The sequence below is a fragment of the Myiozetetes cayanensis genome, unplaced genomic scaffold (genome assembly GCF_022539395.1).
Source record: "Myiozetetes cayanensis isolate MyiCay16 unplaced genomic scaffold, myiCay2020 scf28, whole genome shotgun sequence".
Classification (NCBI taxonomy): domain Eukaryota; kingdom Metazoa; phylum Chordata; class Aves; order Passeriformes; family Tyrannidae; genus Myiozetetes; species Myiozetetes cayanensis.
This window is the reverse complement of record NW_026087499.1, coordinates 5521002-5548606: the sequence shown is the minus strand read 5'-3', so window position 1 is coordinate 5548606 and position 27605 is coordinate 5521002. Positions and strand designations below refer to the sequence as shown.

Here is a 27605-nt window from a genome sequence, read left to right as displayed (position 1 = left end):
AGAATCCTGCACCGGGGGATTTGAAATCTTGCAGCGTACCCTGGTTATGCACAAGGACACCAGAACTCGTGTGTGTTTAATAGATCTACTGAGATATAGCAGATAGCAAAGGATTATCTGGGTTAGCTGATGTGAGAGGCTGGAGGGAGCTGTGCAGGGAATTCACTGCTCACAGAGACTGGCTGTTGATAAATGGGAGTTCACACACACTACAGAGATCATCTGACCTGCTCCTGTGTTATCACCAAACTCACTATCATCTATAACCCTGCTGGAGAAAGCCCCTTGTGTCACTGGACAGCTCAATAACAGCAGCTTTAAACACTCAGGGACAAAAGAAACAACCACAGGTCTGAAGTGCAATGTGCTGAACCAACGTGATGTTATTATGGCATTAAGTACCAGTGGATGGGGCAGCTCTGCTCTAAACAGTGCCTCGCTGGAGCCTCTGAGCTGGAAGAAATAAACACACAGGTTGGACCAAGGGAACAAACCCCACATTTTTTGGGTCCTTACAGCCATTCCACCCGTTTTCCACCCAGCACTGAGCTCTCCCTGTGACTCCTGCAGAAGATCAGAATGGGAATGATGAACCTGCAATTGGAGACTTCCCAGATGTGCCCCCACGTGTAGTCTCTGCAGAGAGCAGAGCCCTGCACGGGGCAGGAACATGTGGAGGTGCAGGCACACCTCTGCAGCACGAGCTTTGGGGAAGAAGGTCTGGGTGATGGCAGATCAGGGGAAGGTGGGTGAAGGTTCTGGGGTGAACCTGCAGGGAGACCTAGTCCAGGGGAAGGACAGCAAAGCGGAGGGATGAGGGTGGCTGGCAAAGATTGGAGCTCAACTCTTCGCCACCAAAGTGCTGGCCAAGAAGGCCAAGGCCATGGAGGAGGTGACATATGGCCTTGGCCTCCTTGGGCAGAGAAAGCCAGATTCACATGTCATGGAAAGCCATCATCACACCCGTCAGCAGGTTCAGCACAGCTGGAGGGGCAGGGATTATCTCCCCAGGCAGCCTGAAACCTGAGGCAGGGCTCTCTCACCTTACTGCAGCCAAGAGAAAGAGAGCAAACTCCATCTCCAGCAGGAAGCCTCCAGTGGCTGGAAGACCTGTGGGCTGAGATGATTTTGCACAGCCCCAAGATAGATCTAATCTACCAGGACAGACCCATTTGTTGGCAGCTCCTCTGTGCTCGAAGGGAGGACGGGCACACCAGACCCATCCCAGCCAGCCCTCCCCATCTGCAGGAGGCTCTGGGGCCAGCAGGGGAAAGTCTGGGAAGCACAGAGAACACGAGCAGCCAGCCTGCCCAGACGAGGTTCCCATATGCTGCAGGGCTCCAAGCATCCCTGATCCACGGGATGAAGGAATATCGGCCAACAAACTTGACCCCGAGCTCCTCGGAAGCAAGACAGGGACTGACTGCTCCTGTCAGCAGTGGAAAGGTCTCTGCCTGGACTGCCCCCAGTGCCAGGCATTTCCAGGGTGCCCAAGAAAAGGGAAATAAGGCCAAGCTAAGCATTTTGTGCTCTGTACAAATGGAGCTTGACTAACAGTGATGCCCCCCAGCACTTGCCAGAGTGCAGGGATGGCAGTGAGCACCATCTCCCGGCACAGGGGGTGAAGCTGCCACCAGGTCACTCCTCAGCCACGCAGAGCAGTGAGAGCTCCTTTGCTCTCGTGCTCCAAGGCAGGTTTTCCACCTCCTGACTCGGGTTTTGCTGAGCTGGAGGGGCTGTTGTAGACATCACTTCCCTTTTCCAGTGCCTGAATTCACTGGGGACATGCTGGCAGCCTGCCAGACCAACATTAAAATTTGCCAAGACATCAGCATCACCTGGGGCTGCCAGGGCTTGCCTGAACCACACACAGGGTTTTCAGACCATTGGTACCCATTCTCCTCTTCCTCTCCCCCACGAGAGGATTCAAGCTCTGTCCAAACTCCCTCCATGCCACCTCCTTCTTTAACTCTTGGGTGAGCAGTGGCATCTTTGCACCTAATTAAGAACAGGTTGGATTTAAAAATAACAAAAAACCCCAACCAAAAACGAAGCCCAGAGCACTGAATTTGCAGGCACTGTTAAAATAGCACCTTGGGGCTGTGAAATGACACTTTACATGGGAAAGGTCAAGTGCTGTACTCAGGGCACCCTCCCTTGTTCTGAAGGATCCCACAGCAACAGGACAGACACAGGGTCAGAACCTGTGCCAGGGCCTCACCACCCTCACAGGGGAGAATTTCTTCCTATTATCCAATCTAAATCTATCCTCTTCCAGCTTAAAGCCATTCCACCTTGTCCTGTCAGGTAATTCCACCATTACCTGACCTGAAGTCCTCCATGGGATGTGACTTCCTAGCTTGTTAGAGGCACTCTGCCCTTTTCCCCAGAGCATCTGGCAGCTCCAACAGGACACACTGAAGGGCAGGATGGTCCCATGCTCCAGCCTGACCTGCTTCCTTAGAGGATGGTACCAAGGGCAAGGGAGGCACAGGACCCAAAACCCAGTGGGTCACCCAGCACCTGGGAGAAGACTCGAAAAAATTGTATTTTCAAGCACAAGGTGGTTTTTTTCTTCAGTGAATTGCTTCAAATGACACTCTGCAGATACATCTCTCCTTCACCATGTTTTACTTTTACAGAGGAAACAAGGAATCACCAGCCATCAGCATCTCCAGTGTGGTGCACACCAGACCAGGATGTGTCCTGGGAAAATACATCTCCCTCCTGGGTAGGACACGGGTGTTGCTAACGCTGCAATTTGCTCTGCTGTACGTACCTCATCTATCAAGAAGGAACTGGAATGAGGGAAAGTGAGTTATTATCTCCTCATAATGATATGGGAGATACTTGAGGGGCTCTGTGGAGCTACAGAGCTCTCCCTGGGTGTGTGGAGCTGGCAGGATTCTGCTGGGGGTACGTCCACACAGGATCTTGCTGGGCAGAAAGGCAGGAGAGATGGCCCCAAATAGGAGAGGTGAGTCTGAACCACCCCTGAAAGTGGTATCTACAGCATCCCCCTCCAGCTGTAACAACAATCAGGAATCAGGGACCAAAGGGATCACGGCCAACAGGCCCCAAATACATGCTCTGCCCTGGCTGAGCTGCCCCTGCCCTGTGAGATGAATAGAAATAAAGAAAACTTCTCCACAAGCCCTGCTTAACCTTTACCCCCCCCTCCACAGTTTTTCAATAACAAAGGGACATCAGCTTCACCTTAGCTCTCCCTGCAGGTACTGGCTCACACATAAAGGCCAGAACACCTGCAGAGCATTGTCTGGACAATCCACTTCCCACTCCAGAGCTCCCCACAGCCTGTGCAGGATTTCCACAGCTCCCTGCTCCCACGGAGTCAGAAAAGGGGGAACAGCTTCCAACTCCACCAGCCTGTGGGACAAAATCCACTTCTTTCCTCCCAACACATCTGCTCTGAAACCATCAAGACACAGTTGCTTGTTGTGTCATTATCCCCATGCTCATCCCAAGTGCCACACATGAGATGGGTTCCAGCAGCTCCTCCTCTGGCCCCTCTCCTCCTGCTCAAGGGGGGATCCCAGGCTTTTTCACCTCTTCACCTCAGTAACAAGTGCATTTTACCCTCTCCACAGGTGGCCAAGACCCAGCTCCAGGCTCTTTAAGCAGTGATATCCAGGGTTTGGAGGCGACCTGTCCAGGGCTTGGAGCTCTCCTTCAGCTGGGCAGTGGCTCAAGGTCTCTCCACGGCTGGCAGCCCAGGAGCTGGGGAAGGCCTGGGAAGGCTCAGAGGAGCTTCCACAAAGGTGCAGAGGCACCTGGCCACTAGCACTAATCCTCAAGGCCTTGAGCACCATCTCCTGGTCATTCCTGGATTCAGTGGCAACTTAACCTCGTGCTTCCTCCGTGTCACCATCCCTGAGAAGCTTAGGGGGACAAACCATCTGTGGGAGCCCTTCAAGACACGAGAAACACTTCAGCAGGGTCACATGCCTGCTGCTACAACGCACACAAAACGCCATGAGCTCCCCAAGCCCCTCTCCTGGGAGCTCTGCTGCTCCCTTTTGCCTTCCAAGTTATAACAGGGACAAACTCTCTCACTGGCACAGCCACCTTGGCATGCTCCTGTGCCACCCTCTCTGCCTGGTGGCAGCGAGCAGCCAGCACAAGATGCTGCTGGAAAACTCCAGTGTTCACCTCCCACAGCTCTGGGCAGCAGGAGCACTCCCTGCTCACCGTGGGGTCCTGGGCTCTGAGATCTGGCTCCCTGTGTAAATATTGCAGTGGCAGAGTTCAACCTTCTGGCACGAGGGAAAGGAAGATAAATGCTACCAGTCCCCTCAGAGCCACGGGAACCCTGCATCTATCTAATTGCACTTCATAACGGATTCAGCAAACCATTAATTATCAGATTATATTTTAGGAAACTGCAGATAAAAAAGCTTTATGAAATTTAGCCTTAAAGGGACCAGTGTGCTGCAGAGAAGCTGTTGCATCGTGCTGGCAGCAGAGAAGTAAACTTTACAGTGGGCACCTGAATGCATTTTAGAGGGCAGTGCCCCCCCTGTGGCAGGGGAATGTCCACTTGCAGTCACAACAGCTATCCTCCACTCAAACACCTTCATTAGTGCCAAGGTACTGACACCAGTAATGAGGGACCCTGGCATGCAGGCACAGCTCCTTCCCCTCTTTCAGCATGTTCCTGGTGAATTAAGAGGGTGGTGGGACATCCCAGGGCTGTTTGCTTGTCGAGAGGATGAGGATGGCCAGACCTGCCTTGGACCCTCCTTTCCAACAGGCAGCTACAGCAAAAACATGGATGGGATCAGAGCCTGTGCTGCACAAGGTGCTACCCAAACAGCACTGAAGTCATTTAGCCCAGTTCCCAGGAAGTTCCTGCTGGAGAAGAGAGACCCAAAGGTCAGCTCTGTGCTGGAGGAGGTCTCTAGCTGCACATCAGTACAGCTGAGAGCAGAAGACACAAAGCAGCCCTTACACACCCTGCAGAGAAGATACCTGTGACTACATCACTGATTCAGCCATAAAAATCTCCACCCACTGTCTCCCTCTTGGTTTCTTCACAAATCAGAGTTACTTTGTCATCAAACAAGTCCTCCAGAGTCACCTGCTCAGAGCCACTTTGGCTCATGTGGGATTCAGGCAACACCACAAAGACCTGGGAGCCAACGAGCTGGGTGCCACCAGAAGAGATGATGTGCTCTGCTGTTCCTTGCTCTGACGTCTGAGTCCCCTGTGTGGAAGGAAGATGGTGCAAGAGTCAGACAGGTACAGCACCACTTTCCCCAGGATCCCTTTGCTGCCCACACCTTCCCCAGCCTCAGCTCAGGTAACAACATTCAGCTTCACGCCCCAGGCCTGCAATTACAACAGGCATGAGACAAATGGGAAACGCCAAACCACACACACCAGTGATGCAAGAGGAGACAGGAGAGTAATCTGAATATTTCTCCCCACAAAATTGCTATAATTTAGCTCCACAAGCAGCTGTAGACAGTAAACACTCTGTGATTATCCACTGGAGGAATGCCATCCCAGGGAATCTTGCACACTGGGTTCTCTCATCCAAGGAACTGTTCTCCACTGATGGCTGAGATTTTGAAGAGGAAGAGGCTTGGTTCAAACCTAGCACTGGGCCTCCAACAAAACAGCTGTAGTCTCATGGGGGTGTTAACAGCCTGTGGGTGTCATCGGGGTGTTAACAGCCTGTGAGTAGCCAGGCACCTCTGCATACCCTGCCAATCCTCCCCCTTGGCTCCTTAAAGCCAGGACTGAGCTGCTTCCCCTCCAGCAAGACCTCATCATGCCAGCACAGAAACGCCAGAGCACTGTGGGCTGGGGGTTTACATCATGGATCCCTCTAAAAATGGGGAATCATTTCAACCCAAACCGCTCTGGGATTCAGTGATTCTGTTCCAGGGGCACCATAGTAAGAACCATGTAGAAAGCAGAAGTAGCAGGGGAGTTACACTCAGCAGATACAAGACCTGCTCCTCCTCCCCCAGGACAAGCACTTACACCTCACTGTGTTTCTCAGTTTTCCCTGAGGAGTTGAACACAGCTGAATCCCCGATCCCTGTCTCAGGTTTCCTTTTGGTGTGAATTCTTGTTCCCTTGTAGCAATGTGCTCCCACACACATTCCCTCCAAGGCGTGCCATTTGCAACACGCCTATTTTTAATTCCTACACCTCTTGGTAGCCAGAAACTTGGATGAATAAGATTCCTGAGGGTCCAGATGGGTAGATATGGAGCCCTTTACAGTAGCAGCCCTTCTTTCACCTGCCTTTTCCCTATGGACTCTGCCTCCTCTGTCCCAATTGATCTCTCTGCCAACCCCAAACTGCTGCACATGGCCTGGAGAGACATCCTGCTGCAGGAGCAGGCAACAGCAACCTTGGCATGTGAGGCCAACTCCTGGCTGCACCAGCTCACCTGGTAAGTCTTGTCACAGATTCCAAAGGGCTTTCCCCCAGCGTGGGTCACCATGAGGTGCTCCAGGAGTGATGGGGCACTGCAGATTTTGGAGCAGGAAGGGCAGGGGTGGTATTCCCACGAATGGGCTTCATGGCTTGTGGTGTTCCTGCAGGGTGGCAAAGCTCATCTGGCCCTTCTTGCAGCTGCAGGGATCTTCAGTGTCTGCCACCCAGAAACATAACACAAACCACAGAGGGTAGAGAAACCAAGGGAAAAGAAGAATTAAGAGACAGTCAAAAAAAAGGGAGGGAAATGTTACTTTCCAGGTGGAAACTAGAACTGGAGTTTGGGCTTTACATATAGGTTTTGCTGTTCCTGCTCACCCACAGCTTTCCATGGTGAGCTCCCAGCAGCCTGTTGGCCATTATTTTTGAGATAACCCTCCTCACAGCATCAAACCACTAAAGTCTCACTTTTCCTGGGAGGGAAAAAATCCCCCCATGAGACCCCCAGCCAGCCCACAGTCACATAATCCCACGCCACGACCCCAGGGAAGCCGTGCCTCACAGGCTGAGCTGCCCACACTGTGGGGGCAGCCGGGCCACACTTGCTGGGGAAGGTCCTGAGGTGGATGGAGAGCCCCTTGGCCTGGTGGAAGCCTTTCCCACAGTCCTGGCAGATGCAGGGCTCATCTGCCATGTGGGTGCAGATGTGGAGGGACAGCTCCATGGCCTGGGTGAACGCAGGAGGGGCAGCTGAACATCTTCCCTGCAGGGACAGCCCAGAGAGCCTGCCCCCAGCAGCAGCTCTGCCTGGACTGTGCCTCATCTCAGAGGGAGAGGGAAGACACTGTGAAGTGAATGGGTTTTCCTGGGGTAGCATCTCAGAGCATCTCAGCACAAGGTCCAGAATGTCCTGGAGGTGCCAGGACACCACACCTGCACGGGGATGATTAAATTAGCACCGACCCCAGGTAGCCAGGGGTACTACACACTTTCATGTTCAAAATGAGTTGCCCAACTGCATCACACTCGTGGAACAGTGGGAAATAGAGCCAAGGACATTTATTACAACCCCAGCAATGCATCCTCTGTGCCCATGAGCTGGAAGGGCTCCGCCTCAGCCCCGGGAGGGCATGGCACTGGGTGCAGGGCTAGGAGCAGCAGGGGCATGAAAATATGTGGAATTCAGCCAGAGGGAAGGGCAGGAGAAACTAGGATATCCAGAGGAAGGATGCATTGCTGGAGTCTAGGTGAGATGGGACAGAGAGGAGCTACTCAGGAGAAAAACAAGGAAGATGGAGGAGAGGAAGACTGTGTGGCTAATCTGAGGAGCTGGATAAGGGGATGAGGGGAAGGCAAAGTGGGAAGCTGCAGGCAAACCCATGCAGGTGAAGGAGGTCTGGGAGTAGCCCAATGCACAGGAGTCCCCCAAAGGATGGAGAAGCCTTGCCTCAGGCTGCTGCAGAGGCACTGCACTGCTCCATCAGCCCACCAGTGACACCAGGGTCCACTGGTGTCCTCCAGCCTGGAGGTCCACCAGGACATCGTGAGATGCCCCGGGGATGGCAAAGAGACTCAAAGAGACTCAGCTCCTCTTACTTGTCCTGCTAAAGCAGCCAGGAACTGGAACAGCTCGGTTATTTTTGGAGGCTTTTAAATTTGCCAGTAGCCCCACTTTTCCTTGATGAGCCATGTGGAAAACCAATTAGGGAAGAACTAATCAGAAAGTGGTTGTGCTCAGTGGGGCAGGAGAAATGAGCTGAGCTGCGTTTCTCACACACGGCACTCACAGAGCTGCAGGGAGGAGGAGGAGATTTCAGACTATCACTTTATTATATTGTCCAAACTTCTGCCTAAACACCCTGCTCACCCCAACCCTACCTGAGGCATGAGCAAACTCTCTTCCACAGATGTCACACGCCACAGGGAGCTGCTGCTTCTTTTTTTTGGCCATTCCCACCACCCCATGGACCTCCAGCTGATGCTTCTCCAGTTCCTTCTTGGTCAATTTGACCTGGCTGTACTGTTTACACTGGATCTGCTTTCCTGCCTCGTCCTCATCTTTGTCCAGAGATTTAACCTGGGATTCACTGTTCACCTTCCACTTCCTGATCCTGGGTTTCTCCCCACTTCCCTCAGTCAAGAGACCTATGGAAATAGCAATTACTGGTTGGGTGGTGACCAGTAGGACTGGATACCTGCCCCTCAGTCTCCCATCTCCTGAATGCTCCTACACAGGCAGTCTGTCCTGCACAGAGGCAATCAGACACTCTGTCCATCACAGTGGTGGAACGTGGCTCTGCCCAAAAGTGGCTCTGGCCATGCATAGTAAGAGGCATAAAGAGTGATCCTTGAACTGCTCCACCACACACACCAGGGGCCAAGAACCAGGGCCAGATTTTCCTAAAAGCTTGCTCCTCAAACTGTTGCTTCCAAGCATTTGCCTCCTACTCAGACACATAAAGTTACAGCCATGCTTAAATGTTTGCAGACCTGAGCCTCAGATAGGATACTGCCTAAATCTGCCACTGAGAGGGGATATCCAGCCCTTAATTACGAGAAATCTCAGAAACACTTCACAAACACAAACTCTTTGAAAGGGAACGGATAATCTTACTGCGACCCTTTTGAGTCTTCTGCTTGGGGCCCTGAGGTATTTTAAATTGCTCATTATGTTCATTTCTTACAAAGCTTAATGCTTTCCCTGTCCCTGTAACACCAGCATCTCAAAAAGCACAAGCTGGAAAATTCACCCAGGATCTCAATCTACAGAAAAAAAAAAAAACCCACAGGGAATGTACGTATGGAAGAAATCAAAATACAAACAGATACATTTGTCTTCTTTGCTATAATGAGAACCAGGGAACTGTGTGGCCATGGAAACCAGCACACACTTCTCCCTTTGCCAATGTACAGGAAATTCAGCCTGTGCTTGCAAAACTTCATCTCTGCCTCCTTCCCTATGGGAAGAACTCAGCAGTGTCTCCCCACACACCACCACTGCCCCAGATGTCCAACCAACTAGACACTAAATGGTATATTCCAACAGACCTGGAAATCTTGAGATGCCAAGTGATGAACCATAACCTATGAACACATCAAGGGAGAACTTCCAGCAGACTGGAAGGCTGGTTTCCAGTTTGTCCTGCTCTGCCAAGGCTGCCTCGACCTGTCCCCTCTCAGGTTTCTTCCCACATCCCTGCAACCAACACTGGCAGTTTGTCTGACCCAAGTGAAGGAGGATAACTTGTGCTTGTTTTTTTAAACACAAGACCCTGGAGAAGAAAAGCCTTTTCACAGAGTTTTGACACATTGCTGAGAATGGAAAGTGAGCCCTATGTTGACAAACGTGATCTCCCAAGAAGAGACTGTAGAAAGCCCTGGAAAACAGATGGCTAGAGAGGAGGTTATGGAGTTGGCTGAAAAAGCCAAAGCCTGTCTTTGCATGCACCAGCTGCCAGCACTGACAGTGCTCCAACTACAGCAGGACCCCAAGGAGAAGCCAAGAGATTCCATGTTGTACCTCAACCAAAGGAACCAACCCTCTGTAGTGCTGAGCATGGTTGGGAATGGATGCAGCTTCCTCCACAGGGCACTCCCAAGTGCTTCAGCTCACCTAGATGAGTTATCAGAAATTTTCGAGGGCTTTTTTTGCAGTGGAGATGCAAAACCTGTTGTTTTCAAGTGGAAATGCAGACTGCTCACATCTCCATGTGGCACAAACGTTCTCAGAGACATAAGGTCTCCTCAGCTCCAAGAGGAAGCTCACACCCCTGAGACATGAGGCCCAGAGTTATCACTCACACCTCATGCCAAGAGCCACATGGCTATTGGTCCCCTGCAACATTTGGGGCTGAGAAGCAGTGGTGTCAGAGCTGAGGAGCCTCGAAATTAAGATACTGAGGTTCAGCACAAAGATCTGTAGGATGCCAGAAAGAGGCTGGTACCTGGCAATCCTCCTCTGGACACTTCATCCAGAATAGATGTTTTTGCCGAGTAAATACCATTTTCCAAGGGCTTTCGTTTTTTTGATGTTGCTTCTTGCCTGATTTCATCTCCACACTGGCTTGATGCCCTGCAAAGGCACTCAGTGACAGCAGCTCTGCTTTATTTGATGTTGCTGCCAGAGAGGCAGGATCTGCCAGAGCCGTGGCAGCGGCTCCCCAGGCCCCTCTGGTGCCCACTGCAAGGTGTCCACGAGCTCCTGTGGGCTGCACATTCACACACACACACAAACTGCTGGCTCCACAGTCATCAGGGCATGAGCCTCCAAGCCCTACAGCTACAACAGTCACTGAGATCCCAGATTTCTTCTACCTGTGCCCTGCCCCCAGAAACCCAGCCCCACCTTCCAGCAAGATTTCCTCACTGCCCAAGTGAGTGTGGGCACACCAACACACCCAGGGTGCAGAGGGTGACCTGCCCCCAGCACAGGGGGGCTTTGCCTGTCCCTGCCAAGCACAGAGTGATGGTGAGTTTAAAAGCCACAAGGCTTGTGTTCATTCTTAAAGGCTGATGGCCCTGACCCATATTTTCAAAGTCATTAAACATTCTATCCCTAAAAAAAAAGAGGAGACGTTGATAGCAACCTGCTTACTCTAACTCCCCAGCAATCTACTGGCATTTCCACACGAGGAAATAGGGATGGAGTGAGCTGAACCAGCGCCTGTGCTCGGATAAAAACCACACTGTGCACATCCCAGTGGACTCCGCAGCCCAAAGAATCTGGATGCGCTCACAAACACGATGCCATGAAAATGTATGTGAGCAAACAGAATTAGCAAGTCCCATTTGCATCTTTTCCAGGAGAATGCACACCTGCAGTTACCTTCCTGGCCCTCAGTTATCCCTGTCATTAAAAGCACCAAATTCAGTTCAGAAATTTTTCCTTCAAATGCAAAGACACAACTGGGCTCAGCTGGAAAGCCTCCCACAGCTCAGGGCAGGGCTCACACGTGGTAACAGCTCTGCATTTGTTCTGGAGCTCATCAAATTGCTCTCCGTATGGGATGGTGGCACATGGCACACAGCACAGGAACAGTCTCCATTTTGGTTTTTCCCCTGGGGGGCCAGGTTACAGCCTGCCTTTGTTGGTTAAACCATTCCCTCTCCTGTGCAATCCTTTACTATTATTGTTGTGTTTATTGCAATTTCTTCAGTAAATTGTGACTCCAATTTGTAATCCTCTTAGGGTTTCTTTTCCTCCCCTATCGAAAAGGGGGCTGTTTGAGTGGGCTTGGTCTTCCTGCTGAGTTTTAAAACCAGCACAGATCCTCACAGGGGAGCATTTGCAAGGCCAAATTGAAGCATTCTAAGAAAATTAACTCAGAAAATAGTCTTGGACCAGAAACTGCACCATCATGGTCATCTTTGCACAAGACAATTGCGCTCTGTCATGACCTTCCTGCAGCCTGTGGAAAATCCACACACAGAAAGGCAAGTGACTGTAATGTAAGTCCAAATTCATACAGATCCAACAGCACAGGAAGAGCCAATGAAACCCCGCAGCTTAAGGATAATAATTCTGAAAAATAATCCCATATAGATACAAATTACAGAACTAAGATGCTTAAACGCTTCCAGAGCAAGGGCTGGGGTGGAAAAATGCAAACACAGTTAAAGAACACCAGTATAGGGTGAGTTATGGGCTCCACAACCCTTGTGACATACAAAACTGTGACATGGTGCATGTTACCAGCAGCAGAAACACACACTCCAGTGCCTGCAACCAGAGATCAGCCCTGCAAATCCCCCTGCAGGTACAACCCCAACACCTGGCCAGGGCATCAGGCCCACCAGGACTCTTGGTCCCCCACCAAACTGTCACCTGCAATCATGTGTAAAAGGGTGAAGCCTGTGCTTCTCTCACCCACACAGCCCAGCTCCTGCATCACTGGCTGAAGGTCTGGGAAGGACTCATGGACACTGCACAGCACCTGGCAGAGCTTCATGGCCAGGACACACTTCTCCTGGGCTGTGCTCAGAGCTGCTTTCAAGGAGGCCTCTAAACTTTCCTTCTGAGCAGAAACACTCAGTAGCAGGAGAAATAATAAGATGATAAGATCACCTGACAGAGATTTTGGGCTGTGAAAGGTCAGGTTGGTCTGGGAGTGAGGGCACATCCTTCCTGATTCATCTCTACTGCTGGGAACCTGCTTTGAGAAACCAGAAAAGAAATCCCTTTCCATACACGTCTGTCCCTCACTGATACTTGTGCATGAGTTGAGAGAATTTCAGGATTAAGAGAAGTTATAATAAAATAAATTTATATAAAACACCCAATAAAGCATTCAACACACTCACTTCAGCAGAGGGGCACTTCAAAATTTGGATGGCTTTCAGTGCTTATGAGGGCTCAGCTCTAAAAGGTTTGCTCATTGTAAAACCTGAATGCACAGAGCCACAAGCAAAGCAGCCACGTTTGCCAAACAAAGTGCTTTTCCAACAATGTTTCACTAAGGATCCAGGTGTTGAGAACCATTGGAAGAAAAGAGGTTGCTGGCCAGGGAAAGGGTGAGGAGTTAGAAAGCAGCTGCTGCCAGCAGCAGGAGAAGCTCAGGGAAAGCATAAAGGAACACCAGAGTCATTACCTGTTTGGAAGAAAAACTCTGCACCAGGTTGTTTCCAGATCTCCTCCATGAGCAGGTTCAGGGATGCAGGCTCCTGCACAGCCATCAGCAGCTGCCAAATGGCAGAGACAGACAACGACTGCTGACAAGAGGGAGGTGAAACTGCTGGCCTCCCACCTCACAGCCTGCTCCATGGCCTTGGAGAGACCACAGTGGCACTAACACACCCCATCCACCTGCCTCCTACATCCCAAACTGCTCCATGGCCTTGGAGAGCCCACAGTGGCACTAACACACCCCATCCTGCATCACACAGAGTCACAGTTCTGAGCTGGAAGGGACCCCCAAGGACACGAATGAGGCTCACCAAGATCCAGCCTGCCCTTGCTCCCCCACCTGGCTCACAGTGCAACTTCAGGGGAGACCAAGAAAAGCCCAGGCAGATAGTTCTCCCTGGGTCACTAATGCTCAGGGCCTTATCCTCACAGCACACCTGGATTCACCTTCAAGCTCAGGATGAACACGACAAACCAGACCTTCTCCAAAGCAAAGACAGCACACAATGTCCTCTGCCCACACGTCTCTAACAGGAATGGATCTCTGGCACCCAAATGTCTCCTGAGTCTCCATCCAGGTGTAAGCCCAGAAGAAGAAAGTCTCAGTTTTCAGCATGTTCAGCAGATGACCATGTGGCTTTGCCTCCTGAAGGCAGTACTTCAAGATGTTCATCAGCCTTTTCTCATTCCCTGGAATCACAAAGACCCCATTACTGACTCTTAATTGGAGTTTCACTGCAAGAGGTCTGTAAGTCAGAGTGTTTGATGCACTCCACCAAGAAGGGGCTCTGAAATGCCCCAGCTCACGTCTCTCTCATGCCCTTGTACGACCATCAAACACATTAACATTTTACAAACACCCAGGTGGTCCAAGGTAATCAAGAACTTGGTGGGCTCAGTTGGTGAAAATGTTAAGGGCACACAAACCAGACCTGCAGTTGCAGAGCAGTCATAGCATCTTCTTCTCTCCCTTACACCAAAAGATGCAACTCTAACTCCATTCCTTTCTGCTCCCTGATCTAATTCCAAGCTGGATCTGCTGAAGTTTGCCTTGATAAATCAGAACAATGATGACTCCAGAGTAACACCCCAACCCCTTAAAGATACCCCAGTGTCAGGACACAATGGACTAAGTCAAGGAAGAGGAACAGTGTTTATTCAGGATAATGAAGAGACCTAAGCAAAATCTACTGTGTCCCATAAGTAACCTATGATTGTAACTTGTCACCTGATTAGTTGATAAATAAAAGTGAAAACTGCCAAACAGATGAATGTGAGGAGGATTTTTTCACCATTTAAATTTTTAAATTGAAGAAGATGCACAGTTATACTTTTGTAGGAGAAACCAAACCCAAATGTTATAGTTCACCCAAGACATCCGTGCCCAATTTTTGTTTGTGTACTTCTGCCTTTTAATCATTCTGGTTCCCTACCAATAAGAACAATCCATGATTCTCACAGATTCATTTTCCTGGGAGAAAGGCAGCTAAACACACACAGCCTGGGGAGGAAAGATAAAGTCTGTGGGACCCAGAAGACACACAGTGCCAGGTAAGGAGAGAAAACTCTCTGGGATGGAGAAGGAGGCAATGGCAGGCTGGGGGAATAATAAAGGAAAGATTTTGAGCTATTATGAAAAGCTCCCTGAAGAAAGACTTCTTGGAGACATGACTCTGATCCTCAGCAAAGCCAAGGGAAATTCACAGATTAATTATTTCCCCCTTCTCCCATCAGAATGTTTCTGATTTTGTGACACAAATTTGAGTTGTTATGAATGCAGTCTCAGCTCTGCTGCCGTGCCAAGGTGAGCTCCAGAACCAGAGCCAGGTGCCCTGTGCCAGGTGCAGGACCTCCTCCCTTCCATCAGCAGGACAGCATGGTGACACCAAGGGTGCCACCAGCGAATCCATCAGCCACCGGTAAAATCAAATCATTCCCTCCCTCTTCATTTCCAAGATAAGAAATATTTGTGCTTCTGTTTGTTCAAGCTGCAATTTGAGGAGATTCAGCTCTGTGTAATTAAGGAATGCTCCTCCTTGGAATGGGTATTACCACGAGATAATTAACCATGCTGGGAGTCTGGTGTTTCAAGAAAGCAGTCGTGCTTAACAAATGACAAAGCAAAGTGCCTGTCGGGAATGTTTGCTACAGAGGAAATTATCAGCATTATGAGCACAGTTTTGCTTTCTATTAAACACTCATTTACATTTCACTGCATGTTAATTTAGTTTTTAATTTTCATGTGACTTCAGAGTCTCTCGATGTGAATTGCTCGGGGTACGTCTAAAGCCACCCAAACTTGGAGGACTGTCCCACCAGGCAAAAGATGAGGGCTCCTGAGTCCCTGAACCACCACAGGCAGGCAGCAACAACAAAACCCCACCAAAATAAACAGGAGGAGGGATCTGGTCATGCAAGAGAATGATGTCTAATGGGGACACTAAGTGTGGGATTCCCATCAGCACACTCTGCTCCACATAAGGGACCACGAGCTGCAATGCTACCTGGATCGAGGACAGGAGCACAGACCAAATAAATTTTACCCCCATCTCCCCCAGTCACAAGGAATTCCACATATGAGACTGTCTGTATTTAATGTCAACATCTACAACTTTGGGGAACTTTTTAGCGATTTGCTTTCAAAGCCAGTCAGTACCATAAGTTAAAGTCACCAGTGGAAGTTTAGTCTACCCACACCTTTGCTATCAGAGATGTTTGCTGTTGCCACCAAGTTGCCCAGCAGAAGCTGGAGCCCAGGGAGTGATGCTTTCACAGCCCCTAGAAGTCTGATCAAGCTTTCCACATTTAGGGTTTTCTCTTCATCCACCTTCCTGTGCAGGTTGTCCATGGCTTCCTTCTCAGAGCTGCTTTCACAGCAATCCAAAACTACCTGCAACAAAAAAAAAAACCAGCCACAAACCCGCCTGTGAGAGCTCCCTACAAACTCCTGGATCTGAAATGAGATCAGAAAAACAGGAGCAGTATCACAGCACTGCAATAAACCCATATCCACTGCTTCCACAGTTTAGCTGGGAGGGGTTACAGGATGCTATTGCAGAACACCTGAACGTGTCCCAGGTGTAACCGATGTGCATCGGCTCAAAGACCACCCTGGTGGGTTCTTCCACCAAGTCCAACTCTTGGAAGAGGCTGACAAGCAAAAAACCCATTTTTTAAAAGAAAACAAAAATAGACTTAAAGACAGTGTTCAAACCAACATAACATTTTTATTAAATACTTTGAAAACTGACAGTCTCTTTTCCCTTGTCTCCCCGATTTTTCTGCTTGCCATCAAAAAATAGATGGACAGAAAAAAACCACTCTCTTTATTTAAATAATCATCTATTAATTGAATTATTCTTTCTCTGATGAGGTCACATGAGACATCTCTTACACTAGATGCAACCACTGTATCTTGGAAAAGCTCTAGGATACCAGTAAAATACCTCCAAGGGAGAGGCAGCTGACAAATACAGGTTGACCTCCTCTCCACCACTGCTTTGCTCCTGAGCAGAACCTCTGCAGGGCCACCAGCTCAGTTCCCTGCTGACAAAAGCACTACACTACACAGTCCCATCAATAAAATTATTAAGATCTGTCCTAAAACTAGTTACATTTTTGCTCCCTTTCCCCTGGCTGAAATGCTCTTCCACAGCTTCATTCCCCTGCTAATTCTTCTAATTTTCAGCTAAAATTTATTCATGGCCAGCGTATGCCTGTTTGTACATGTGCCAGCATTATCTTTTAGCTTAAAAAGCCTTCTGAACTCTCTGAGGTGTTTACCCTACCCATCCTCTTCAATTTCATTGTAGGAGCACAATCATATTCCCTTTCAGTCTTCATTTCCCTTGTCTATATAAGGCAGCTCCTCCCATAAAGCAGCTTCTCCACTCCCCTGATCTTCCCACTGCAGATCTGTCAAGTTCCAGTATGAATTCACCTTTTTTAAACCAGACTGGAACAGAAATTTCTGCAGGGTCATCCAGAGCAGATGACACAGGAACAGGCTGGTTTGGAATTAAGGCCCCACACCCTCCCTGGGCAGCTGTTCCAGTGCTCTGCCCCCCTCAATGGAAAGTTCTTCCTCATGTTGAGGTGGAATTTCTTGTGTTTTAGTTTATGGCTATTGCTCCTCGTCCTGTCTCTGGGCACCATCCTCTTAGCACCTGCCTAGTAATTCACCTCCCAGCCTGTGGTGGTACTTGAGCTTGTTCCTCCCCAGGTGCAGGATCTGCACTTGCCCTTGTTGAACTTCATTTCGTTTCTCTCTGCCCAGTTCTCCAGCCTATCAAGGTCCTGCTGAATGGCAGGACAGCCTTCAGATGTATCAGCCACTCCCCCCAGTTCCATATCATCCAGAAAATCTGCTCAGGGTGCACCTGATCCCTTCATCCAGGTGTTTGGTAAACAAGTTGAATAAGATCAGACCAAGTACTGATCCCTAGGGATGCCACTGACTCCACTGACTCCACTGATCACGACCCTCTGAGTCTGCCATTCAGCCTGTTCTTGATCCACCTCACTGTCCACTCACCTAACCCATGTTCCCTGAGCTTATCTATGAGGATGTTATGGTGTCAAAAGCCTTGCTGAAGTCGAGGTAGACACCATCCACTGCTCTCCCCTCATCATCACTGCCCCATCCTGCCATGCCATCACAGAAAGCATCAAATTGGGCTTAACTGATTGTTGAGAGATGTCCTTTGAGCTGTGATTTTCCTTCAGCTGTAGGAAATTTCTGTTTCTGTGGTTCTCCTGGATAGGGCCCCAGGTTCTGAAAAGAGTTTGCAGGTCATCTCCTCTCCTCATTCTTTTTCTTTACTTGATCAGACAAATGTCTGTTGCTTGTCATGATATCTGCCCTGATGCCCAGCAGCCTGATGTGCCACAAACCTCTTCACAGCTCTACAGTACATTTATTTGCCTCTCAGATGTTTTGGCCATTCCCTGCAGGTCCTAAAACCTTTCCTCAAGTTGTTCACTCACTCAGGTCTGTAACCTCTAATAAAAGTTCTCCTTTCTCATTCAGGATGCAAACTTCAGACAGTTCTCCTACCTTTAACATAAAAGAAACTAATCCAACAGCTCCTCCTCCGCTCTAATGAGCACCTGAACTCCTTAATTAGTTTCTCTCATTTCTAAAGATCCCTTCTTTTGTAGCCCAAACTCTGTTAGCGAACCTGTTGATGTGTCCTCCCATTCAATTCACACCGAGCTGCCTCTGGATCCCTCAGTCTGAAGTCCTCTCCTGAGAGAACACAAAAAGAGGTACAAGAGCAGCATCTCTTGGGGAGCTCACACTCTGTTGTGGTCATTCTGAACTCTGCAACAACCTAAGCCATGAGACACCACGAATGAAAAGGTTGCCTGCTCTTCCTTTGTATCCAGCTTTATTTCTTTTAGGTGATAATCTGCATTCAAATCCTCCACCCCACATTCCCACATTACAGAAATACCAAAAAAGCCACAGAAGTTAAGCACTCAAAAAAAAAAAAAAAAAAAGAGAGAAAGGTTAGGTTTAAAAACTCCAGAAAAAAACCAGAGGTTTACAGAGAGGCTTCACAAAACATCACATACTGGTTTTCCAGCAAAGAAAATCAAACTTGCTCCATGCACAGCTCAGACCAGGCACAGACAGAACCCAGCTGCCCAGAAAAAAGGCTGCTACATGAGAAACTAGCACTTGTCTTGCTGAATAAATGTGTAGCTAATGAGGCAGTGACTGTGAGGAAAAAAAGGAAAGCCTCATCTCTATGAACCCTTGGAGAACTAGATCCCATCCCTGCCAGCCCAGAGCCCCAGTGCAACACTGGCTGAATCAGGTAAGACGAAACCTTCAGAGGTGCCTGCTAATTCCATGTGCTTTTTCCCAGTCCCTGAGATACCAGAGATCCCACCTGCACATATGCTATGGGCCCGCCATTTTAATCAATTTTTCTGGAATAATTAAACACTTTTCCATTGGTCTGAGGGGAGAGGGTGGAATTGAACAAATAAACCAAACTTGAAAACTGGGAAAGCCGTTAAGATCAAGTCTACACTTGGCAACTTCTGCCTTGTTTTCGTGTGCCACAGCAGGACAGAGCTCTGCCCCCTCCTTATCAGAGCGCCCCCAAATATATCTGTTGTTTGGTGGGAAACTGTGGGATGAAACAAGAGCATGAAGGGATCCCATAGAGAGGAGATTTGGTATTCAGAGCAGGGTTTGGAGGCTCTGCAGCAAACGGAGCACACAGTGACTGACAAGGATGAAAAGAAACATGGAATAACACTGCTCCTCCACCAAAGGAGGCAGGGGCCCTGCAGCACATGATGATGCAATTACAGGCTGTATCCTGTGCCCAAGGAGCAGAATTACGATGGCAGAACGGTTTTGGTTATTACTGGGGCGTTGTGTTTGTTTTCTAAAATGGGAAGGGAGGCAAAAAATGGCTGAATTTTAACTACCTGATTCCACGAAGACAAAAAGAAGGGTGCAGGGAAAAGGTGCGGCCTTCAAAAGAAAGGCCACACTGCAACATGAACAGGCATCTATGAAAATCCCAATTTCCCTAGTGCTGATGAAGCTGCCAGAGCTTGGTGCAACTTTCCACTCGCTATAATCCTGTGTCAGAGGAACTAACTGATGTGACAAACGAGGACAGGAGGTCTCAAGCTGCGTCCTGACCACAGCATGTGAGGGCACCCTGTAAGTTCCACCTGCACAGGGGACAGCCAGCTCCCCCCAAACACAGAGGAAAGCAGATTACGCACAGAATTTTGTCCTTTATGGCTTCTGCAAATCAGCACACATAGTGCAACTGCTTACAGGAAAGGAGAGCAACAGTCCTCCCTACCAACTGCTGCCTTCAATACATAAAAAGTAACAGACAATTGTGTGGTAGGAGCCACAAAAAAGAGTTAAAGCTGGGAGTCAGCTGAAAGGGAAGCTGATGACCAGGAACTGGCAAGCAGGTAGCAGAGTGGTTCTGCTCACACTCCCCTACAGAGCCTTCTCCATGCTCCCAAAAAGGCATTTTCAGGGCTAGGAGGAATACCAGGCACCTCCACTTGCAGGGGCAGTCTGACACGGATCCTGGTTTTGAGGTTGCCTTCACTGCTCAGCTGTCCCTATTCCCACAGTCCAGCAAAGAAGGACCTGAGACCACACACATTCTTTGCAGGGGGCAGGTGAAACAGCCAGGTGAGGCAAACCACAGTACACGCTGCCTTGCATCCCACTGACATCCCACCTCGCCCACATAGTTTGCCTCATTCCAGATGTTGTTACCCCCTTCTCCAAAGAGGTCAGGAATCCTCCTCTGCTGCCTCCAAGAACTCCACGATGGGGCTGAGCTGTGTCACACCCTGGATCAGCTCCTCCCTGCAGCCCAGCAAGCGAGCGGTCAGCGTCTCCTCCTCGGCTCTGTTCTCTGGGGGAAGAGGATTCAGAAACACAAGAGAAGAAACAAGTCAGTCTGAAGGAACTGACAGGCTCCTGAAGCAAGGGAGACTCTGTGAAAGATCTAAGTGAATAGCAAAGCTCATCCCAAGCACAAGCAGCAGAGGAAAATCACTTTACTATTCTCTTTAAACTCTATGAAAGGAAAACGTCTGATTTATCTAACAGAGCACAAAGCCATAAAGCAAGCTGGAGGTTAACACCAGGTTTGCAAGGCCACTGCTTTGTGTCAGGCTCGAGTAAGAAAGAAGCCTTCAATCTCAAGCCTCAGCTGTGCTCTGACCCACGCTGGCTGCCAGCCATCGATCCAGCCCTCCGGGCAGTGATGGGGAGAGCCCTGCACAGCTACACCTGCTGCTGCAGGCAGGAATGCTCCAGGATCTTGGCCAGCTCCTGATAAACCTCCTGCATCCAAGGATACAGAGTTTCTCCGCTTTGCCTGTAAGACTACCCACTCAATTTGCAAGAGGCAGCACCCAATATCCAATTTACCTCCTTGCTGTGGGGGTTTCTCCAGTGCCCTGTTCCCAGCAGAGCCGCTCTCAGCCTGGAATCCATGTCTTGAAACAGCTTCAGAAAAGGCATGAGGGTCTGTGTGTCCAGGGGCCAAGTGTCTTGGGTGTCACCATCCTGGGTGTGAGAATCCTTGAGCCAAGAACGCTCCACTGTGGCTCAGCAACTTCTTCAACAGTGCCTGTTCCCTCGGCCAGACAGGCAGCCAGAGCCTACAGCAGAACAGAAATGCAAGAAGGTTTGGATAACAGAGTGAACTGCCCTATACAAACACACACAGCAAGCAGAACCCTGGGGTTTTGTTCAGGGGACAAAAAAAATAAACAGAACCACAAAAACCACCAAAACCCCCACATAAATACACACCACTGAACCCAAGCTCCAGCCCCAGGAAGGAGGGCAGCAAGCCCTGCTGCCAGCCCTCACCTGTACACCAAATCCCACAAACTGGAGCTGGTTCCAGCACCAAACCTCTCTTCATGTCTTCCCCAAATAGCCACAGGCCAATAAGGGTAAGGAACCTGATAAACCATGGATTATCACCACTACTTTGGAAGGCCAAGGCTAGGGCAAGGGATCCTGGATCTCACTGCAGAACAAGGAGGGATCACCTGCATAGAAAGCAGAGAGCATTTCAAACAGGACTTTCAGCAATCTCCAACCTCAATCCCAGTGGAATTTTGCCTCCTAGGGAAAGCTCTGGAGAGGAGGCACACAAACTCTTGAGCGCCGTGGGCTCCCAGCGTGCCGGGCAATCAAACCCAGAGCTCCAAAAATCTACTTCAGTGACCTGAAACAGCAACCAGAGGCAAACGTGCCTGTGCAGTTATGGAAATAAAAGGCAAAGAAATAAGCTGGAACTCTTGCTCCCATTTCCCCAGAGTCCTTGAGCGCTGTAAACACTGCCCCTGCAGACACAGGCTCCCCAGCTCTCCAGGAGACACGCCAGCCTTTCGGAGCAGCGGCCTTTATGGAGACTCCAGGGATGCTATAAAGGTGCCTTTGAAGCGGGGAGTTCAGCCCCGCTCCAGGGAGAACGGCCATTTTCTGCTGTCACTGTCATTTTTACTGCAGTGATGAAAAGACTGAATGCAACTGCTTGGGGCTGCGCCGGGGGAGGGCGGGCTGGCTTCCCCAGCAGGTGGAAGCGCTCACAGATTTGGGGAGCGAGGCAGTGCAATGACCTAGTGCAGTGGCCATCCTCACAGGGGGAGCTGCACGAGGCCCAGCTTCTCCCACTGGGTTTTCCTGCCGAATGGAGAGCGTGGACATGAAGGGCTCTGGTGTAAAGAAGAAAGGAGACGCCGCAGATGTGCTGGAGAACAAACTTAAAGGTGGTTCTTTTTTTGGTTTTTTTTAATGCAAACATTAATTTGTAATGAGACTTGATAACCAGATCATGTTTGTTCTCAAGGTTTGCATGCCTGGCCCCTTCCAGATCAAAACGAGCCTGTAAAACACGAGATACCTCCACTCTCACCATCCTAAAGGTGCTCAGATCCTGCCAAATCCATGTTTGTGCTAATATGGATGAAAAGTAACTTGCACTATTGCAATATATTTTTTTAATTTTGGGATTTTTTTTTTTAATTAAAATAGCACAGCATTGCTACCCAGATCCCCAGGTATCACTGTGCATATAATCATCAGAAAAAAAAACTATGTTCCTATTTCTCCTTCAGAAACCCAAACTGCTTTTTTTTCAAGCCTGTATCTGTACGTGACTGGTGAGGGAGACCCCACGAAGGCTCCGTGGACAATGCTGAGCTCCTTCTGGCTCCACACAACTGGAGCGAAAGCTCAGCCCAAACTTCTGCACAACTACAAAGAACAGGGTGGGAAAAAGTTCTCTAGCTCTGTCACCACGAAAGAAAAAAAAGCAAAACCCTCACAAGCTTTCGCTCCTAATCAGGATGCAGAAGATAACAGGAAACTTCTTTCTTCTGCTGCATCCAGAAATCCCTGCAGCTGCAAATGAAGGACGACAACGACTGGACAGGCCCACAGGCAATAGAAACGATCCACAAGCACAGTGACATTTATTCTACGTGGGAGCATCAGCTCTCCCCCACTCCATCTGAACCCAGCAGTACAGGGAACAAATGAGCTGTGCAATAATTTGAATTGAGTTTCTCTAAGAGAGCACAGGAAGATAAGACTTGACACCAGCAAAGCTCTTCCACGCTTCCCCAAATTACTGCAATTTCAGTCCTGTTCTCATTTCCAAGCAGGTTTCATCCAAGCCAGAACCAAATTAGATAGGAATAGTTTATGCGAGATATACAGAAAAACTCTAAAGCAAAAACAAGCCCGAAAATCACATCTCCCTAAACTGAAAAGCAATTCATCTGCATTTTTCAGTTCGAGGAGCAAAACAGAACACCAAAATCAGAAGAGAAGCAACACTCCTCACAAAAGCCAGCCTTGTACCACAAACCTTCTTGGGAAAAAAGCCCACGACCAAACAAGTCTCCACTGGAAGCAGGAGGAAATAGGCAGGAACAGCAGAGGGGAGCAGACAGGAGTGCTGCAGGGAACAAGGCACCATGCAGGGATGAGCTCACCAGCAACAGAAGAAGCATCCAAACCCAAATCCCACGGAAACCAGAGGGGCCTGAACACCAGGACAGCCTTGGCTTGCAAAACACACCTGAACTCTCACAGTGTCCAGGCTTTGCTGCCCAAAGCACATCACTGCTTGCTCAGAGAGATCAGCCACCCCCAAAAGGCTCCCAAGTGGAAGGACACGAGGGATGGGAGATCTCCCCTGCAGCAGGGCAAGCACACCAGCAATGCTTTCTGCCAAGAACTGCACCTCACCACCTTCCAGACCTGCTTCTACTTGCCCCGAGGCACCCAAAACTTCAAGCAAATGACTGGCAAGAGGATACAAAGAAGGGGAGGGGAAAAAAAAAGGAGAGAGAACGAAAATCCATTGACATCTAGCACTGGCACAACCTCAGCCTGAATTACACATCCGAGCTGGGCTCTTAGGAGCTGAACTTGCACTTCAAGCACGACTTTAAAAACACAGTGCTGTGCTTCCCCCTAAAGAAAACACCAGGCCCTCGATGGAAAGAGCTGCTCTGTGTGCTACAAACAGAGCCCAGACTCAGTGCATGTGCCCACAGGTCCCGCTGATCCCAGGGGGGAGCTCAGAGAGGGACAGATCTGGCTCAGCCCTTGCTTACAACAGGCTGCAGCCTGTTCCCCCACTGCCCTGGGGCTGACACTTTTCATGCTTGTCACAGCTGAGAAGTGATTTTTCGGGAAGGCTTAAAGAAAATCCATTTCTCATTTATTCAGCATTTATTTATAGCTGCAGGAAAATTGTCCAGCTACCGCTTCGCAGTCAGGCACCCAAAGCGGCTCTGAGCACCACAACCTCTCTGCTTGGCTCCTGCTGCAACAGCTCTTTTGGGAGCACAAAGGGCCGCGAATGGGTCTGTAAACCTTCCCTGCCGGGTCTGAGGTGCTGAAGGAACGTGAATTAGCAGTGGCTGCAAAGCAACAGCAAGCGAGGCCGTGGTGCAGCAGGGAAGCTGCAGCTCACCTGCCTGGGCACTCAGCAGGCACAGCTCTGCCCTGCTGCGAGCAGCGAGGGAGGCAGGAGACACAGGTGGTGTCTGATGGGGCACTGAGCTGCCAAATCCCTTCTGGCCACACCCATCCCCACTGCACAGCACTCACCCCAGCTCTGCTCCAATTGTTAGGGTGGAGAACAGTAAAACCTTAAACCTGACGTATTGATCTGATCGCGGCGACGAACAAATGTACAAAAACCGAATCCTTCTCTCAGCAGGGCACTCAGAGGTGCTTGTCAGCCCCGCCAGGCTTGGGCTTGCTGCTGCAAACACAAATCTGTCTCCTAAAGGCCACGAGATGTTACATTCAATGCCATCAGGAGAACCAGCAGCTAAGGAAACTCTGTGAACATTTAAGGGCTCAGCAGAAAGCTCCCTAACTCAAGGGAATTCTCTTCGCTGCTGTCATACATGTTTTGGGGTTTTCTTTCTAACAGACATAATGCCTTGGGCTTTTATAAGCAGAATGCCACCGCAGCCAAAATGTTCCATGTCCTGATGTTTCTGTGGTGGCTCTGAGCTGGGACAACGGCTGGCATGTGGCTACCACTGCTCAGAGCCCAGAGCACCCTTCAGCACACTCCCAGCATCCAGAGCCAGCTATCCCCTCCAACAGTCACCAAGTCATCATTCCCCAGCTCTGACTGCTCCTAAAGCAGCACACTGCCAGGAGAAGCCTCACGGGGCAGCACCTGGCACCCCCCTGCCACCCTCCATTCCACTGCCCCCTCGGCAGCTCTGCCATCCACAGAGCAAGACAGTGCCAAGAGCCTGGGAAATCTATATCAGGATCTCGTATGTCAGTTGTTTACAAGTCGATGCAGTTCCTAGAGCAAATGCCATAAACAGGAGGAGAGAAATCTGTGCTGGAGTTCTCCTACAACACAAGGATGTCTTCAGGGCAGGACACACTTCCTTATCTGTGTGCAGGAGCAGCTTGCACTTACAGATGCTTCTCTCCAGGGTGGTGCTCAGGTGAGCACATGTTGCCCTTCAAACAACCAGGCACCGGTTTCCCATGCAACAATTTCCTGAACAAGGCACAAACTATTCTAGCCCTTAGCAGTATGGGCTAAGAAAAAAAACTTGTATCATTTATGGAAGCAAACACACCTACCTCCTTTTGAGAGGCATCAATTTCTCTGCTCGAGTCTTTTCAGCACAGCCTGGGCATCAGAAAGGGCCTCAGAGAAAACACTTTCATATCCAAGAAAGAAATCCAGTTTACAGCTTTTACTCTCTGCTGCTGTGCAAGAGAAACAAGATGAGTTATTTGCTAATTGAAGGGATTCGCAGAAAGCACGATGTGACTGAAAGGCATCGGTTTGTAACCAGCACATTGGCTATAATAGGAAAACTGTGACTTACAAATCCCTTCTGAAGATATCACAGAGCCTGGAGGGAAAACCAACGGTTTATTTAACACCAGTTATAAATGGAACATTTATTTTAAACCCAATACAGCCTCTGTTTTCCTCCCATGCTGAATAGGAGTTTAAAGGATAAGGTAGCATTAGTAGGCAACTCTGTTCACTTGCTGTTAGACAGACTGTCTGATCAGCCCCATGTCCTGCACAAACACAGATCCCACCACACGGCAGATGCATTCACACACCTGGGCACGAAAAATTTTGCTCACTACAGCTCTGGCAAAATGGTGAGCGTGAAACAACTGCAAAAGCCAAAGGAAGAAAATTCCTGCAGAACAGGTAACCCAAGGCAAACTAAAAAGATCAAACACAGAGGAAAAGATGGCCCATAACAGGAAAATGGGAGTCGATGTGTTGCCAACAGGAGGCAAGGCTGTGCCCAGACCTGTGAAGTCTCACCTAAATCCCTCTTTCCCCTCTGGATCACCCTTTCCCCTCTGGAGGCTCTTCCACACAGCCACTCCACTCAGCATGGGCAGGCTGGTCAGAGCTTGAACCCTCCTGGAGGGGCCTGGAGACACTCGACATCAAGTCATGGTGAACGCAGGTGCAATTCACAGCAAGTTCCTGACCAGGAGGAGAAATATCGGCTCCATTTCTGCTTCTACAGGGCCAGGTAAATGGCTGGAGCTGATGCTGAATTCAGCAGCTGGTTTCTGAAAGGACAGGTGGGGAAGCAGGGCAGGAAGACCTGTTCAGATCATCTAGCAAACACAGAGGAGAATCTGAGAAGCTAGCTTGGATCTGCAAAGCACTAAGTGGTTCGTGACCAGTTCATTTTCTCCCCACATCACTGGGCAGGGCCACGTGAACATTAGAGATAGAGGTCTGCTTGCAGCCCAAGGCCTCAGCACACCCCAGTCCCAACTCATCAATTCACAAATCTTTGCCCCCAAGCTGTAATTTTGTTGCAGAAGTCCACAGCCCTAAATCTCATCTACCAGAGCCTTCCTTTTACTCCCCCCCTCCCCACCCTGCAGCAGGAGGGAGAACATCCAGGACATCTGCCAACAGAATTCTGTATCAGCGGGATACCTGGAGTTTTTATCTAAGCTAGACAAGATAAAGATATCACTGCCTTGTCTACACACTTGGATGCCTAACACTGGTGCAGGCCACAAAACAGCATGAACACTGGAGAAAGAGCACCTGGACGGACACGATTTACATGACCTTCAACGCTTAACATCTTTGCACTCAGCTTCCTGCTCTCTTTCAGAGAACAGCAGTAATAGTGCCTGTCACCAGGTCAGGAGCTTTAAGGAGCACATACGCCACCTCGGGGGTGGATCCCAGCCAGGCAGGAGAGCTCTCCTGAGCAGCCAAGAACTCCCACGGGCTTTAAAGATGAAGTGCTATGGAACATGTTTTGGAAGATCCCAGATGGTTTTGACATCACCTCAAAGCAGAGGTGTCCTGCTCCCCATCTGGGTGCCTCTGAAGCAAGAGCACACAGTGGTTAGGTCCTTCTCTGGAAGGCAGGAAAACCTGAGTGGGATGAGAGCCCACCCTCCTGCTTCTCAAGAGGCAGAGCCTCTCCAGGCACAGAAGTTGGCTGGTTTGCAGCTCATCTTTGCAAGTACCAGATCCACCCCTTCAGCCAT

The 27605-nt window shown here is 49.6% G+C and overlaps 1 protein-coding gene across 1 annotated transcript; it reads right to left on the bottom strand.

Annotated features, from left to right (window-relative positions):
- Window positions 1–5: 5 nt before the first annotated feature.
- ZBTB40 (zinc finger and BTB domain containing 40) lies at window positions 6–27605 on the bottom strand. Its single transcript, XM_050322732.1, is given in 19 exon segments — window positions 6–5224; window positions 6425–6560; window positions 6562–6628; window positions 7018–7138; window positions 8237–8556; window positions 12278–12492; window positions 12855–12906; window positions 12999–13116; window positions 13374–13389; window positions 15706–15923; window positions 20304–20332; window positions 20335–20443; window positions 20967–21139; window positions 21708–21777; window positions 25689–25716; window positions 25718–25881; window positions 26521–26591; window positions 26594–26657; window positions 27585–27605. Coding segments are annotated over 19 exon segments (2208 nt in total). The 3' UTR covers window positions 6–5008.